Consider the following 18,440-nt stretch of genomic DNA (forward strand, 5'->3'; position numbering starts at 1 on the left):
TTGTTAAGTCTGTAGCAGATTGCACTATATAACGCGTAAGCTTTACAATGTTTATATATAAATCTAATATTTTTTCTCATTAATTTTATTTTTTGTATCCCCTGGCTTAGTGATGTTTCTTGTTTATATACCTTTTACTTGTTATATACTGTAATTTCGTCTTGCCTAAAAAAAAAATCATGCTGGTTATCTTCGTCTTCCTTTATTTATATATTTATTTGTTATATATATATATATATATATATATAGTATATATATTTGCGTTTAGCGTTCCTGTCAAGGTTCAAGGCAGCTTTTAGGTGTATTAGTGCCACCTGCTGGACAACGATGGATATCGCGAACAGTTCGCAATACGGAAAAATATCAATATCTCGTGAAATGTTGGCGAGATCTCACAAACAGAAAAAAAACAAAAAGATCACCTATTGCCTCAAAATCTATTTTTAAATGTTGGTTCATCTGTCCTGCAGAGTGCACAGCATTTTCATTCGAAATTGTTACTTTGCATTTTTATTACTTATTAATATGTATTAATTATATATTTTATTTCAATAATCTCCAGGTCATGTCACCTATTGCCTCAAAATCTATTCTACAATGTGTGGTCACCTGTTTGCAAAGGGTACAACCTTTTTTTTTCATTTAATATTATCACTTTGCATAATTATTAATAATTAATATGTAATAATTCTGCATTTTATTTCATTATCTTCCAGGTCATGTGACCTATTGCCTAAAAATCTATTCTAAAATGTGTATCCACCTGTCCTGCAGAGGGCACAACTTTTTTATCACTATCATCACTTTGCATATTTATTAATAATTAATATGTAATAATTCTATATTTTATTTCAATACCTTCCAGGACCTGGAGCCTATCCCAGGAGACAACATTCACAACATTTTCTATCAGAAAGTACCAAAGAAATAGATATAAAATTATCCAATTTATATACGTTTCGTTTTTACGGCAGGTACTGTAAAAATCTCTGTTCACTTCCATTCCAAAGATACAAACACGGTCACAGTGTCAATTTTGGGCTTTACTGCTTTCCTTAGAAGCTCAGTGGTACGCGGACAACCTCTCGGCGACGCCCCCTGCTCTGTCTGTAGGGGAGGCTAAGAAAAACACGTCTAATAAGCACCGACCTCAAAAAGTGAAGAAAGAACGTGTTGTAAATATTTGTTTATATTATTTATAAGGTCGGCCAGTTATTGATGTGATTTCAACATTTGTTCATTGTCAATAATCATCAATAAATATTACCTATATATATATATATATATATATATATATATTCACCTTTATGTCTTCGCCTTACCCTGATCACATAATTTACAGTTTACCCACTTATTCTTTCATCACTACGGCCCTGATTATAATGTCCCTCTCTCTCACGCACACACATACACACGCGAAATTGTCATTAAATATGTCAGCTTCCATAAGCGAATAATTAACAGTCCAACAAAACGTATTATGGTCTATTAACAGATTAGTGGTACAGCCACTACCATTTTATGATCATTGCAAACTCACAACGCTGCGCATGCTCACAAGTATACTGCTACTTCTACCATTTCCTGTTTGATGCTTAGTGGCAAAGATGGCAGAAGTAAAACCTTTGATTTGTCGAGGTACATACATAAACGCTGTAGTAGTTTGTCAGGGTGTTATTTGTTGGTGCTATGGGTGTGCTATTGCTTACATGCATGGTTAATTACATTAGTTTTACATGTGTCCTTGTTCTGTGTCGTGTAGCGAACTGGCTTTGCTAACACGCTAACGCATTGAAGGCAGTTTGCTATCGATGCATTGATTGATTTTAACCGCATTTATTTTCTTCCAGTCATTATCACGGTTCTTTTAAGTTCCTCTGTTTTTGCATTCGTGGAGGACCTCGATGACACGTAAGTGATAATTTACCCCAACAAAGAAAAGACCCGCTGAAGCAGAATGCTTTACAATTTACGTTTTATTTTGCGCATCACTTAAGTTGATTGCAGCAAACGCTTTTGTTTTCATTGATGGGGAACGTTAGCAGGAAATGTGTGCCCTGAAAATCTGATGATGCATGCTGTGTATTTATTAATTAATGCATTATTGTAATCTCCTTAAGGTTGTTTGCTTGTGACTTTAGCTTGATAACGATAACCTAATCCCAGTAATCAAATATAGGAAAAGGTTCACTAAATCCAGTTATGACTGTCATGCAGATGTACTCTACTACCTACCTGTCCTGATGAAAAACCTAGTGCACTAACTTTTGTCCACTGGTAGATTTTCCATTGACTTTCCACAAAATCTAATGTTTCAGGTCCATGGGTCCAATTTCTGTTATCCTAATTGTGAAAAATAAACAGTCGCTGGTGAAATAGGAACACAACATATCATGAGACCAGGCAATAAATATCACAACATTTTTGTATTGCAATATAATAAATGTTATTTTCCCTTATTCATAGTATTTTAAGAACTGTTTCCTTTCTTCCAACACTTAGCAGCAGGCAAATATGGTCTACCAGTTTGACCAGCACTGTGTTTAACAAGCAGCTAAACATACTAAGTTAATTACTTGCTTTTTGTAAGTCGCTCTGGATAAGAGCATCTGCCAAATGCTTAAATGTAATTATTTATTCATTCATTTATTGAATGATTGGTTGATTTTACCATCAGGGTGATTTATTGTCATTCTATTTCTATCATTTTCCATTGTCACTTTTAGCTGTTATTTTTTTATTATTTTATTTTATATTATTTTATTTGCTTACATCTAAATTATAAATGGTCATATCCAAATAATTGTATTAATAGTTTTTGCACTAAGATTTTGCCTGACTTTATATTTAGCCTAAGGGATATTGATGTTAGTTTGTCTAACCATGCTGATCAAAAAATAGTGTGAGATTAATGCCCTGTTTGTTCATTAAAGTGTTCACAGTATCATTTATTATAAGTCATTTTTTTATGTATGCACAATGCTTACATTTATATCTTCTCTTAAGGTTTAAAGACAACAGAATGGAAGATGTCTGGCTGGTGGATGTGAGTGCTTCTTTAATGTGTTGTGCTTCAAATCAGAGGTTGAGATGCTGCTTGGTAGCAGTAACTACAACACAGATTTGTTTTCAGTGGATTCGGATTTAGATTTATAAAGAAATATAATATTTGTAAGTTTCTTGGTGTTTAATAAAGGGGTATAATGGAATGGAAATGTGATGTTTATATTCTAGACTTCTGCAGTCATTGCTGTGTTTTTTTTAGTATATCCTCCTCCAAAAAAGCCCCCAGTGGGCCTGTAACTAATGACTATTTTGATAGGTGGTTAATCTCTTGTTTATTAAAACAATTAACCGAATAGCAAATTTCAATAGCTTTTATTTAGCTATTAGCTTTAAATTTAGCTTGATGTTTCTTGTGTATGTGGTGACCAACAATCTAGATAATAAAGATGGATATTTCATCATCATGTCTTTTAATGCACTTTATTGAAGAAACCATATTTATAACTATAGAAAAGCAAAACAGCAGCAATATAATATAACTAATTAAAGCAGTGGGATAAATCATAACAAAAAAATGGCAGTTATGGGAATTAAGTTGCAAGTAAAGAAAACTGAGTTTTAGTCTATGGTGAAGGGCCGTGGTCAAACGTTAGGGTCAAGCAAAGTGTAAGCTGCTCGAAGTTAATTGTTCTTAAGAGAATATAACTAATTTATGTTTGTGTGATTTATTTTTTCAAGCCAGCAATAATTTTCACAGTTTACATTAAAATCAGGCATGTTGCCATCAGCTAATTAACCATTATATTTGTTGCCAAATAGCTTGATTATCAATTTCAGTCGACAATGTCGATGTTGAGGCAGCTGTTAGATCTTAAAACCTCATTTATGTTTGTCTCCTTGGTTGTTTTAAAAACTCCTTGAAAAGACTTCAATCTATTTAACAGTTGGTATTGGTGTCAGATCACAGAGACGGTCTCTTGTGAATGCATATAGCATAGTTTTGTTTATAGCAGCGCTTCTTTAAAGATGCGCATAAAGACTAAAACATCTCGAGTCATTTTGAATGATCTCAGTAACATCTTGTATATTAGTATTTCAAATATAAACAGTGTTTTGTCTGCCAGTTTTTTTTAAGCAATTTGAGTTATGGTAATCAGTTCTGCCTGTTGTATTGCAGTTTTATGCTCCTTGGTGTGGATACTGTAAGAAGTTGGAACCAATCTGGTATGAAGTTGGAGCTGAGCTAAAGAACTCGGGCTCACCAGTTCGAGTGGGAAAGATGGATGCCACTGCATATTCAGGTACATAATTTTGATCCTTTATTGTGAATTATAAGCCCAATCCCAATTCTATTTTCTACCCTTCTAAGGGTTAAAATATTTCCCCTAAGAAATGGGACACCACTACAACACTGTTATGCGTCATCACACGTATCCGTTCATTTACATGTACACAGCCGTAAGCAAAACAAACAATGTGTTATTAATGCTCGACAAACTGCCGTGCTACTGAAATTCCATATTTGTTTGTAGCATGCAGTAAAGTGTATATGACATAAAAATATATTTTTGTAATATCGTGCAATCGGTGCTATCTGCTAATAAACTTTAGTGATTTTTTTGCAAACGTTTCTTTACAGAACATCACTATAAACACAAACATAAGACTAAAGGTAATATACATATAATGAAAACTTGTCATAAAAATCCTTATTAATGGATTAAAAATTACTTACATTTATGGGTCTGCTTGCTTGAGTGAGCAGCCATGTTGAAAATTTCGCTTAGCCCTTCGTTTGAAGTGAGGTCCCGAAAAATCTTCGTTTGGAGGGCAATCTGGCCCTACCCCTTACCCCTACCCCTCCAACCAAAAGAGAAATGAGACGACCCTACCCCTTTATGTGAACGCGCCAAACGGAGGGGTAGGGCTAAGTGTAGGGGTAAGGGGTAGAATTGGGGTTGGGCTTTAATCCTTACTATTCTGTCTTGCCTTACTAGTCTTGCAAAGCCTTTAAACACAAAGTATTATGTTTGTAGTGTGAACAAAGATACCTTTGATGGAAAAAAAGTCTTTAGAATTTAACACAGTTCTAAGCTTGATCCTGTTTGGATTAATTTCATAATTGATTGAGCTTTCTATTTATTGCAATGATTTTATTAAATCCTACAAACATTTCGGTCACTCTTTCTGGACATAGTAATAATTTTGGTCGGGCATATGGACAGTCAAAAACAAGGCCTTTGCCACTAGGTGTTTAATTACTAAATTAATTTACTCTTATGCTTACTTGCCTACAGTTCAATATAAGCGTTTGTGCACCTTTGTTAAGACTGCATGTTATACCAGACATTTAAAAATTTTCAAGCAAAAGAAAACATAGTGAGGTCAATAAGTAGTTGATCACCTTGTGATTTTGCAAGTTCTCTTACTTAGAAGGGTCTACAATTTTCAGCATAGGTGCATTTCCACTGTGAGAGACAGAACCTAAAAAGAAAAATCCGGAAATCACATTGTATGATTTTTGAACAATTTATTTGTGAATTACTGTGTCAACTAAGTATTTGATTACTTGCTTATCAGCCAGATTTCTGACCCTCAAAGACCTGATATTTTGCTTTTAAATAGTCCAGCTACAATCTGCTAATGATTCTAAATTAGTAGTATCTGTTTGAGTTCGTTAGCTGTCAAAAAGACACCCGTGCACCCCACAATCAGCCAAAGTCTAAGTAGCAACATGGGCAAAACCAAAGAGCTTTCAAAAGACACAAGAGACAAAATTATAAACCTTCACAAAGCTGGAAGGGCTACAGGGCAATTGCTGAGCAGCTTGGTGAAAAAAGAACAACTGTTGGAGCAATTGTCAGAAAATGGAAGAGGCTACTGATTAGGGCTGTGCAATTAATCGAATTTCGATTTCGGGTCTCAACGATCACAAAAATGGTGTAATCGAGAAAAACGATTATTCACTTTTTTTTTCATCCGCACTTTCGCCCTTCCATAAGCCCGAACTCTCTCACTCTATACTGTCAGCGAAAAAGTTGCGTATGTGGTATCTGATCGCATTTAAAAATCAGCGCGAGTGAAAATGGCAGAAAAAGGGCAGCCACAGAAGTCTTGGGTCAACAAAAGAGGTAGAAGCAATTCTGTTGTTTGGGAACAGTTTGGATTCGAAGAAGCAGACGTGGATCAAAAACATATTACGTGCAAGATTTGCTATGCGGTTGTGTCGGCACCGGTTGGTAACACCACAAATCTTTTTAACGATTTAAAATTTAAGCACAGACTGACATATGACAAGAAACAGAAAGAACGATGAACAACCCCCACAACATCCTTCACAACACAGTTAGACACGCTCTTCAGTGCAACTCCGTATCCATCCAGCTCAGAAAGGCACAAAAAAATAACAGGTGCTGTTGCATACTTTTTAGCCAAAGACATGTGCCCTATTAGCACGGTTGAGATGAAGGATTCAGGAAAATGATAAATATTCTGGACAAGCGTTTTGCTTTGCTATCTTGACACCATTAATAATAATTTATTATTTATAATTTATTTATTATTTTATTTCATATTTATATTTTATTTATTACTTGTTTTTAAAAGATTGTGAAAGTGCACTACATTGTTAATCATGTTTGCCTTTATCTGTTTTATCTGTCTTAATCTGTTTTAAGGAGAATTCACTGTTCTGTTCAATAAATACACGATTAAATGAGTAATCGTGTAAAAATAATCGTGATTTCAATCATGACCAAAATAATTGTGATTATGATTTTTTCCATAATTGAGTCAGCCCATGTCCAGGCCCGTCTGTAGTTTGCCAGGGACTATCTGGATTATCCAGAGGAGTCATGGGAGAAAGTCCTGTGGTCAGATGAGACCAAAGTAAAACTTTTTGGTCTTAACTCCATTCGCCGTGTTTGGAGGAAGAAGAATGATGAGTATCATCCCAATAATACCATACCTACAGTGAAGCATGGGGCTGGAAGCATCATGCTCTGGGCATCATGCATTGTTCAAAATTCATACAATGTGATTTCTGGATTTTTCTTTTTAGATTCTGTCTTTCACAGTACTCTCACTATGCTGAAAATTGTAGACCCCTCCATGATTTCTAAGTAAGAGAACTTTCAAAATCACAGGGTGATCAAATACTTATTGACCTCACTGTATATAAAAAATTAATAAGTGCAATAATAACATACAACACACTGATTGCATACATGTTCAGGCCCTTTTGTAGTTAGGGTAGTAGTTAACCATTTCAGTTCAACAAAACTAACTGGAACCTTATCACAATCATCAGCAATCATTTTCAAGAAAACAACCTCCAAAATACATTAATTCATAATCACATGGCAGCAACCTAGTGATTTGGGCATCTGCTGGAATCCAGACCAAGCATCAAAATAAGTAAGTTTTTTGGTGCCATGTTTTTTGGTACCAGAGAATCGCCCAAAGAGAATAATTCGAAAAAGAAAAAATATCTAGTGAGAGGCTTGTTGATGCCAAAGGTTAGAGGAGAATGGTCAGACTGGTTCAAGCTGATGGAAGGGCAACAGTAACTCATACTGTAGCGTCTCTTTACAACCAAAGTTTGCCAAAGAGCATCTCTGAATGCTTACAATGTTCAGTACAGGACCACACCGGGTACCCCTCCTGTCAGCAAAGAACAGGAATCTGAGAGTGGCCAGGTCCAATAAGTCTTGCTTTCTGCTGAGAAATTTGGATGGTGAGATCAAAATTTAGCAGAAAATTTATGAATCCATCCTGCTATAAATCAATGGTTCAGTCCTCTGCTGGTGGTGTAGTGGATATTTTCTTGGGACATTTTGGGCCCCTTAATACATTTAAATTTTGGCATTTGGCAGAGACTTACATTTTTCTCTCATTATACATCTGAGCAGTTGAGGGTTAAGGGCCTTGCTCTAGGGCCCAACAGTGGCAACCTGGTGGTCGTGGGGTTTGAACCGGAGACCTTCTGAACCAATGCTTTAATCACTGAGCTACCCCTGGTCGAAGCTACGCATTGGTTAAATGCCACAGCCTACCTAAATATTGTTGTTGACCATGTCCATCCCTTTTTGACCATAGGATAAAATGCCACAAATCACCAAAATTGCTTTCTTGAACATGACAATGGGTTTAGTGTACTCAAGTGGTCTAAATAGTCACCAGAATTCAATCCTTTGGAGTGTTTTTGATCAGAGGATTCACATCATAGATGTGCAGCAAACATATCTGTAGCAGTTGACATGTCAATATGGGCCAAAATCTTTAAGGAATGTTTCCAGGATCTTGTTGAATCTATGCCACAAAAAATAAGGCAGTTCTGAAGACAAAAGTGGGTCTAACCCAATAGTAGTAAGGTTCTAATTAAGTGCCTGATCAGTGTATAATCCAGGCTTTGTAGTACTTTAAAATTTCATACAAACTTAAATAATTCTTTTGACTGTGTAAAGCTGCTTTGGGACAATGCCAATTGTTAAAAGCGCTATACAGATAAAATTGAATTGAATTAATACTAAAATCATGATTTAACCCATTTAATTTTTTTGTTTTATTAATAAAGAAACCTTTATAATAAAAGACGTTTTGGCATTTTTAAAATTACACTTTCAAGCCGTCTCTCTAACATGCTAAGTTACCATGAACCTTAAAAAACTATTTTATCTATTCTACTGGTTACAAGGGATGCAAAATCAGACATAATAATAATAATAAAAAAAAAACCTATATATATTTTTTGTAACCATTGCTTTCTTTATTGCTGATGTTCCAGTAGTGTATATGTAGAAAAAAAAAATCATGGTAACAGGTACCACTTTAGTTATTTTATATGTTTAGTTCAAAAGAACCAGAGATCAGCCAATGCTGTAATACTCTTTGGGGTATGGAGAATGATTATCTAGGTGCCTTCTTAGCACTTCTTTACAAAATTAACATGAATTATCAAAGAATACTCACTATTTAGTACTTAAAAAAAGTGGATTTCACATGTAAACACACAAGTGTGAACCCTGAATAACAAAAAGTCGTATTACAGTAATACATAATACGTACATTACATACGTAATAGGTACATCTGGATCATGAGTAAGGCTGCATGATTTTAAAAAAACTGACAGCGCAATTATTTTCACACATCGCGATTGTGATATAAACTGCGATATATAACTGTTAAATTTATCATTTTGTATTCACATATTTATCTAAGCTAATAGCAAATAATAGTACAAATTGTCTAATAAAGAGGATGTTTATCACTTAAAAAAATTATAAAAACAAATACTTAAATCATTGACAAACTACATAAATTCCCAACTGTCTGTGTTCCTTGTAATAAATGGCATCCATTTGCGATTAAATAATTGCACAGGTCTATATCTGTCATTAATATTTTTTAGATTAATTGTGTGGCACTAATCAAGAGGATAAGAAAAGGTTTATAAAACTTTTTAAACTGCTAAAACTACAGTACACATTACACATATATGCCTAAACAATAAAAATTTGAGCTGTTTGTAATTATTGCGTATGTTATTACAGGCATGGCTTCTGAGTTTGGAGTACGAGGATATCCCACAATAAAACTGTGAGTGTTTACAGTATGGTATTAAATGTGGATGTATGGGAAGACATTTCAGTAGCAGTATGTCAGATCTGCTGCTTTGATTATCATTGATTGTATCTCACTCACTTATTGTCTATACCGGTTTATTATGTATACTGGGTAGCGGGGGCCTGGATCCTATCCCAGGAGACTTGGGGCACGAGACGAGGTACACTCTAGATGAGTGCCAATTCATCGTCTGTGCACACATACACTAATACTCATTTAATTTCTCACCATAAGGAAAATTTAAAGGCAATGTTTTTGGACTGTGGGACCAAACGGGAGTACCCGGAGGTAACCCACCAAGCATGGGGAGAACATCCAAACTCCATGCACCTAGGGAATCGAACCCCGACCTTGCAGGTGGAAGGCGATGTTGCTAACCACTAAGCCATCATGTGTGCTCTTCACAATTATTGGCACCTCTGGTTAAGATGTGTTCTTGGGCTTCTAAAAAAAAATATTTTTTATTTAAACAATGTACAATGTTTGATTGTACATTGTCAATGAACAATAATGGGAAAAAAAGTCCAACATTAATTGAAGTACAATTATTCAGTAGAAAAAAGGCCCATATTAAGATGTATGTATTTACATTTAAATTATGTGCGCCAAAATTATTAGCACCTCTAATGTTAATACTTTGCAACGCTCAGATCTTATATTTAAGCTAATTACACTATTTCGGGATCTTAAATCTAAATATGGGCTAGTAATACTCACTTCCGGTGTTGCGCAATCTTCACGGAGCAAGTAAAGACACGCGACAACAACTACAAAACAGAACCCAAGTGTATTAATTGAAAAAGACAAACAAACAAATAAGGTGCACCAACAATATTTGCAACTATAAACAAAATCTGAAATGTATGCGTGTGTGTGTGCATATGTATTAATGTGAATGAGATGGGTATTGAATGGGTCCAATGAACAGTCATCCACGGGTACAACAATCAATCGCTCACTCTCTATTCCACATACCTCTGGAATCTTCATCTCTCCACCTCGAGTCCTTTGCCGGTTCCGGCCTTATACCGGCACATGTGACCCGAAGGTCATCGGGGTTCCCTCGCGGCGCAACTGCACTTGCGCGCGAGAGCTTAACCCCGGAACCAATACACCGTCATCATGGAGACAAAGATAAACCATATAGGGTCATTAAAAAAGGCCTGGTGGTTTTATTTTTTATTTACTACTTTATTTTAACCTATAAAAACAACCCCCTTATGTGGCGCTTTAGATAGAGGGACTACCAGCTTGAGTGCTCCTCCTTTCTTCCTCTGGACTCTACGATGTAGCGCCCCCTGGTGTTGTTCGAAGGAGACCCCCTGGTTCTGGGACTCTGCAGGGTCCACCACCGTGGCCAGTAGAGCCACCTGGAGACCTTCCTGCTGCGGTCGTATTGCCTCAGAAAGGTCCCCATGTTGAGCGGCTGACCACTCAGATGGAAGTTGAGGGCTCTGAGGCTCCTTGCTTAACCTACTCATGGCTGTGTTGGGCACCCTCCTTCTGCCGAAAATCTCTTAAGCCCTAAAGTATCTCTTAAGCCCTAAAAAAGCATTTGCTAGTTAGTAAGTAAGTGAGCAAATAAAAGATTATATAAAATAACTTTATCTAAAAGCCAGACCGACCAAATTTCTCTTTCACTGCTGAAGTAGTTAAATATGCTTATACTGTAGATATGTAGGTAACTTTTTAAAAGTACAATCGTAAGTAAATTACAAACTGCATGTGATGTTGTAAAATATGAATAAAACAGTATTAGACAAATATATATGGTAGTATATATGCCATGAAAAAGCTATTTACACGAGTGCTCAAATGTAAAGCAAACGCAATATTAATTTATTGTGTTTATTTAACCTTATTCAGCCATTTAAGTTATAGGAAAAATAACGTTTCTACCAGCCCACTATTATTTTCTGTTCAAATTTAAAGATGCCCACATGTGTGTGCAAATAGACAAATTTTTACAAAGAATACAAAAGTGTATAATCTTTATTAAAGTTAGCCTAATACAATATTGTTTCCAATGCTGAAGCAAACATGATTTTGTTTTAGTCTATCCTTTGAATACAACGCGACAGCGCACTCCGAGATAAAGCGCACCCACAGAACCCCCAGTTACTGTAATGCCTCTTCTCACTTTTCATTCACGATACGTGTGAAGTTATCAAACCGGTTTCGCTGATGAGGCAATTCGCAGAATTGGGGGTTTTAAAACAAATTAACAAGACCGAGCAGATGTCTCTGCCTAAAATGTTTTTTGCCAGCAAAACATTTCTCTCTCTCTCATATATACTATACAAATACAGTGGGACCTCGGATTACGAGCATAATTCGTTCCGGAAGTGGGCTCGTATTCCAAAACTCTTGTAAACCAAATTAAAATTTCTCATAAGAAATAATGGAAACTTAAATTATTCGTTTTACAGCCCAAAAAAATAAATACATAAAAATAATTAATATAAAATATTAAGTAAAAAAATAAAACAAATTAACCTGCATGTTACCTTTCAAAAAAGTTAAAAATAAATCCCGGCAGATAAGCCTTTTCCTTTGTGCATGCAGGCGCTGTGTGTGTGTGTGTGAGGCTAGAGTAGTGGAGACTCTTGCTTTTAGCCCCTCCTGTCTCTCTTTCCTCATCTTACACATTAAAACTTTCTTCTCTCGTTTAAACACACTCACACACACATTAACGGAAAGACTGTTGTTCTGTTCTAAATTATCAAAGCTTCTCCGCTTTATTTTTTATGTTGCTCGTGACAGCGTAACAGCTCGTTAATCCATGCTCCTATAATGATGAGATGGACAAACTCGTCGATGCCTCTGTTCTTTTATTTTCTGCATTGTCAGGTTATAGTACAAACTTTCGGGTGGATCCTGCACTTAAATCCAACAAAAAAAAACTACTGGAGAAAAAAACTCAGGCTCAATATCCTAACTTAAATCTTACATTCGCGTTTACACACAGCGGACTGCATTACCCACAATGCATCTCCCGCACTGGACTACACTTCCGTAAACAGGGGTCATAAATCAACGTCTCCCTCCCGCACACAAGTGTGTTATAAGAAACAGTACACATACTGAACACATAATAAAATATGTTTCACACACATGTAGTCACAGTGTTATAGTAAACAGTACACGCGTGCACAGATGTTGATTATACCAGTAAGAGATGAGCACTAAGACCCAGCAGGTCAAGAGAAGGAAAAACCGTTGGCTCAGTTGTGATGACGTGACGCTCGGTGTCAAAAAAAGAAGCGCATGCGTTATATATCATACTCGGAGCTCGTAAACCACGACAACGCTCGTTTTTTAAGTCAAAATTTAAAAAGAAAGATGCCCAGGGTGTGCTTATCTGCGTGAACGTGCATTAGGCATGCTGCAGGGAGGCATGAGGACTCCTGATGTGGCTACGGCAATAAATCGCCATGTCCGCACTGTGAGACGCCTAAGACAGCGCTACAGGGAGACAGGAAGGACAGCTGATCATCCTTGCAGTGGAAGACCACGTGTAACAACACCTGCACAGGATCGGTACATCAAAATGTCACACAATATGCGTGACAGGTACAGGATGGCCACAACAACTCCCCGAGTCACACCAGGAACACACAATCCCTCCATCAGTGCTTAGACTGTCCGCAATAGGCAGTCCATCTGGAGGAGATGCATTGCAGTACTTCAAGCAGCTGGTGGCCACACCAGATACTGACTGGTACTTTTGATTTTAAGCCTCCCTCCATTCACAAATTGTGAAACATTTTTAGTTTATGTCTTATGGTGTTGACTTTTTTAATGTTCATACAAATATTTACACATTAAGTTAACTGAAAGTAAAAACAGTTGAAAGTCAGAGGACGTTTCTTTTTTTGCTGAGTATAAAGAGAGAGAGAGATTCTGGTTGACTTTTCAATTGCAGATTGACCTATATCAACCTACATGTGAAGCGCGCGTCGACACACACAAACTCTTCGAAAACAACGCGAGTAGCCTATATACAGTACATGTATTTGTCTTTGGTGCATTTTTGGCCGAGAATGTCTGCATTTCTATCAATAAAACGTGCGTGATTAGAAGCCTTTTGATCAAAACGTTGCCTTTTGTAAAGTGAAAGTTCGAGCCGCGGGTTTCCGCACGGCAAAGAACAGCTTTATTTATTTCAGTCATAAATTTACGGTCACATTCCAGCTCTTATTTCCAGCCGTGGTCAAATAATGGATGAAATAATTATTCAATGCTGGACACAAACAGCTGAAAACATGATGAAAGGCCCGTGTTCATAAAATAATATTTACTTAATATGATAAAAATTATATATATATATATATATATATAGATATATATTCATTCATATCTTCTGATGATGGCGACACATTTTTACATTTTTAATGGATATGTTGGCATATTCACATATTCACGTATGTAAGAGTCGTTACATACATATCCACAAATACTTTAACAACATACACTTATCACAAATTGCATTTTATAGGAATGTTACAAATGAGACGCACAAACACATACTTACCTAAACACATAATATATTCACATAAAAACACATACTGTATACACATAAAAACATAATATATTCAGTAAATTTGTGAATTACACTTAAATAGTAATTAAGAAGTCTGATTTGATTGGTACCATTAAACATTTTATTTCTATTTATTTTATGTTTTGCTGGCAAAATACATTTTAGGCAGAGACATCTGCTCGGTTTTGTTAAATAGTTTTAAACCCCTCATTTCTGCCAATTCCCCCATCCGCGAAACCGGTTTGATAACTTTACACCTACATTAAAGGTAAGAAGAGGGATGATGGTAACTGAGCGCGCTGTTGCATTGTATATACTGTGTATATATGTGTGTGTATATATATATATATATATATATATATATATATATATATATATATGTATAGTTCATTTATGTCTTCTGATGATGGCGACACATTTTTACGTTTTAAATAATATAAGTTAGCATATTCATGAATCAGGACATTTGCATAGTTAACACTATCAGATAGCCTACTATCAGGAAATTAAATTAATTTCAATACCATTAACCCGAGGCATTGCAATGTTTTTCATTTATTTTAAGACATTACAAAAACTACATGAACTTCTAAAGCATGAATTTGGGCATCTCATTTCATCATTATGAAAATAACATGAAGCACATATGCACAAGTTCATTATGAGATAAAAATCATGTTTGCTGGAGCATTGGAAATAATATTGTTTTAGGTTAACTTTATACACAATTCATCATTGTACCTGGTCCGGCTTTTAGATAAAGTCCTTCCATGCGCCATCTGGCAGATATTCAGTGAAACACAAAACATTTATTCTAATTCCCGAATGTTGCCTGCTGCAAGTTGCAGCACGTCGCACGTCTTAATGGCGACATTTGTACATGACGCATGCCATGGTAAATCAACGTGCTTATAGTGTGTATGTTTTTTTCAGGTGACATCTACGTAATGTTATTTTTTTATTTCGGTTCTGTATGTTTTGGTGCATACTGTGTTTTTCTATAATTAATTACATATGTTAATATAAAGCTTTTTTTCAGTTTGTCATTTTTTGTTATCAGAATTGTTACATCAAGCAGAATTTTTTTTTTTTCCGTTTTTTTTTTTTACAACCCTACTCTCTCACTCAGACTAAAGGGGGAACTTGCTTATAATTACAAAGGACCCAGGACCAAAGATGACATCATTGAGTTTGCCAACAGAGTTGCTGGGTAAGAGACTGTTCTTTTATTTTTCTGATAGAGCAATATGTTGGCTTTAGAATGGTAAGTTTTTGTGACTGTGGTATTTATGCTTGATTCTCACCAAGCTCAGGTCAGGCCAAAGTTCTCAATGGGATTAAGGACTGTGGAGTTTCCTGGCCATGGACCAAAATTAAAAATTTTTTCTCCGAGCCGCTTCTTATTACATTTGCCTTATGACAAGATGTTCCATCTTGCTGGAAAAGGAATTGGTTATCACCTGTTTGTCAAACTGTTTTTGGATGGTTGGGAAAAGTTGCTCCCAGAGAATGTTTTTGAACCATTGTTTGTTCATGTGTTCTTAGGAAAAATTGTGAATGATCCCACTGCCTTGGCTGAATGGTCTAAGGATGCTTTAGTTTTGGTATGATACAGGACTGATGGTGGTGTTTACCGTTTGTTCTCGGGGCCAACTTTTTTTTTGAATGCCCCAAATTATCGTAAAGGGGATTCATAAAATAAAATTACTACCCCAGTTTTCAGCACACCAATCGCTGTACCTTTTGCAGACTATAATTCTATCCCCGATTGATTTTCTTGGAGAGAAGTGGCTTCTTTGCTGCTCTTCTTGGAATGGTTAAAGGTGCGAACTAACATCGGTCTCCTAAATATCCGAGTTATTCTTTTTCCATCCATCCAAGAACAGTTTGTTGATGAACAATGGCTTTTCCAGCATGCCATAAGGCAAAAGTAGGGTCAATCCTCAAGAGTTGGCTCGACAAAAAAAACCCTCCACATTCTGGCAAAGAATGGGCTGTCATCAGTTAGGATGAGGGCCAGAAGTTGATTAACAGGAAGCCAGGGCGAGTTTTAAAGGTTTAAAGTATGGTCAACACTGCAGATATTGACTGTTTGCTTAAAATTAATGTAATTGTCAATAAAGGCATTTGACACTTATCAAGTGCTTGTAATTATTCTTTCCTATCCCATCGTAACAACTGACAAAAAGATTTAAAACACTGAAACAGCAGACTTTGTGACAATTAATGTTTGTCATTTTCAAAACGATTTCGCCACAGCTATATAATTAGGTTGATTAAGGCTGTAATGATTAAAAACATGCAAAAGTTAGCTCTCTCTGGAGAAAGTATGTCAACATCTGTTACTGTTATATTACTTAAATGAAAAATCTTGTTTGTTGTTTACTAAGGCCCTCTGTGCGGTCACTCCCAAGCAGACAGATGTTTGAGCACGTCTTGAAGAGGCACAATGTACTATTCGTGTACATAGGGGGAGAGTCACCACTTAAGGTAAGCCTTGGAATATTTGCACACACACATATCAAAATATTTAAAATAAATATAAGCTATAACACTAAGTATAAGAATGATTATAGAGAAGAGGCTGCAAACCAAACAGTATATAGTCCTGGCTAAATACTATCTCATTGTTTTTTTATTATTAATTGTTTTGTCAGTGGTTCTGTCAATCTGTCTAAGGTGTAGGTGGGATGGCAACAAATGTTTCTTATGATGCAACATACCCCACCTTCTTTAGCATGGATAATGTTATGGCCCATCCTGTTCTGCAAAATGACTAAAGGATAAGCAGTTAATTAATTGTTAATGCATGTAATGCTGTAGTCATGGTGGTAGCATTGGCATTGGTAGTAAGCGTAAGTTTAAAATTTATATTTTTGTTCTAGCTTAGCTGTTTAGCTGTGTTGTACCCAAAAATGAGTGATCCACTTCTCATGTCCCACTTGAACATTGACCAACCTTTACTTGCCATTGAATGTGGATATGTCATATCTATGCCTACTGTATGGTGCAGCACTCCACCAGTTTTAAGATAAAGAAATCTGTTACAGCAACACACACCATCAACAACCCTTTACTGTATAAATGGTTTACCTGATAATTGCATGAATCAGGACCAATTATTATACTCTTATTAAAATCATTTGTACCACCTGAGGGGGGTTCAGGTAATCTCAAAACATGTACATTAATACTGAAGACATCCAAACTATGACAGAAGACATATGGTAGTAAAGAGAAAAGTGTTTTATATTTTAGTTTGTACAAAATATTTACATTTAGCTTTGATGACAGCTTGGCACACTCATGGTATTAGATTCATAAAGTTGTCACCGGACAGGTTTTCAATTCATAGATGTGCTGTTCAAGAGTTAATTTGTGGCAATTATTTCCTTCTTAATGTGCTTTAGATCAGTTTTTTTTTTGCAAAGGAATGGACAGTTACAGTTACTACAATCAGTGTTACTATAGCCAAGATGAAAGTTTTGAAAATTACATAAATATACATTTTCACAAAATTAGCTGCTTAGATTAGTGTTTTTAGTTTTTTTTTTGTCAGATACTACTATGGTATACTATGGTAAGTTTATGCAAACAGTCGATATTTACAGTGTGGACCTTTTTTTTTTACGACCTCTGCAATGCTAGCATGCTTTCAGTCAACTTAGCCACATCTTGACTGATGGCAGGCCATTCTTGCATAATCAATGTTTGGAGTTTGTCAGAATTTGTGGGTTGTTTGTCCCCCTTTGTCTTGGTTATTTTTCTTAAGGATTGCTACAATCCTACTACAATTCTCAATTGAATTAGTTTGTGGAGTTTTCTGGCCATGGACCTAAAATTTTGATGTTTTGTTCTCCTAGCCACTTTATTATGCTGGAAAAGGCATTGGTTGTCACCATTGTTCTTATATGGTTGGAAGAAGTCATTCTCTGAGGATTTTTTAGCGGTGTTTATTCATGGCTGTGTTCTAAGGTAGAATTGTGACCCTAGACATTAATGGTCTCAGGATCCTTTACCGTTGGCATGACCCAACACCCCGAGTCCACCAAGTGCGTTGAGGAAGTGAATCAGTGTTCCCGTTTCCCTGTGGGCCCACTGATCTTGGGAATTTCTGACTTTGCATCAATCCTGTTAAGTCTTTACCTAGGTCCTGTTGGGCATGGAATGTTCCACCTGTTTGGAGAAAAAGTAGGTTAGAGAAGACATGGGGAGCAGTAATAAAATAATGAAGGGGTAGAGTGTCATCAAGACAAAACACAGTTT

At 36.0% G+C, this 18,440-nt stretch overlaps 1 protein-coding gene across 2 annotated transcripts in view; it reads left to right on the top strand.

Annotated features, from left to right (window-relative positions):
- Positions 1-1,529: 1,529 nt before the first annotated feature.
- Positions 1,530-18,440, top strand: part of tmx3b (thioredoxin related transmembrane protein 3b) — a 61,763-nt gene continuing 44,852 nt past the window's right edge. For both annotated transcript variants that reach the window (XM_053488224.1, XM_053488225.1), the window contains exons 1-7: positions 1,530-1,638; positions 1,851-1,911; positions 3,007-3,046; positions 4,184-4,307; positions 9,559-9,604; positions 15,304-15,384; positions 16,565-16,664. In XM_053488224.1, coding sequence (XP_053344199.1) covers positions 1,608-1,638; positions 1,851-1,911; positions 3,007-3,046; positions 4,184-4,307; positions 9,559-9,604; positions 15,304-15,384; positions 16,565-16,664 — 483 coding nt within the window. In that variant the 5' untranslated portion in view covers positions 1,530-1,607. The remainder of the gene's footprint in view (positions 1,639-1,850; positions 1,912-3,006; positions 3,047-4,183; positions 4,308-9,558; positions 9,605-15,303; positions 15,385-16,564; positions 16,665-18,440) is intronic.

Source organism: Clarias gariepinus, chromosome 26 (genome assembly GCF_024256425.1).
Source record: "Clarias gariepinus isolate MV-2021 ecotype Netherlands chromosome 26, CGAR_prim_01v2, whole genome shotgun sequence".
Taxonomy (NCBI): domain Eukaryota; kingdom Metazoa; phylum Chordata; class Actinopteri; order Siluriformes; family Clariidae; genus Clarias; species Clarias gariepinus.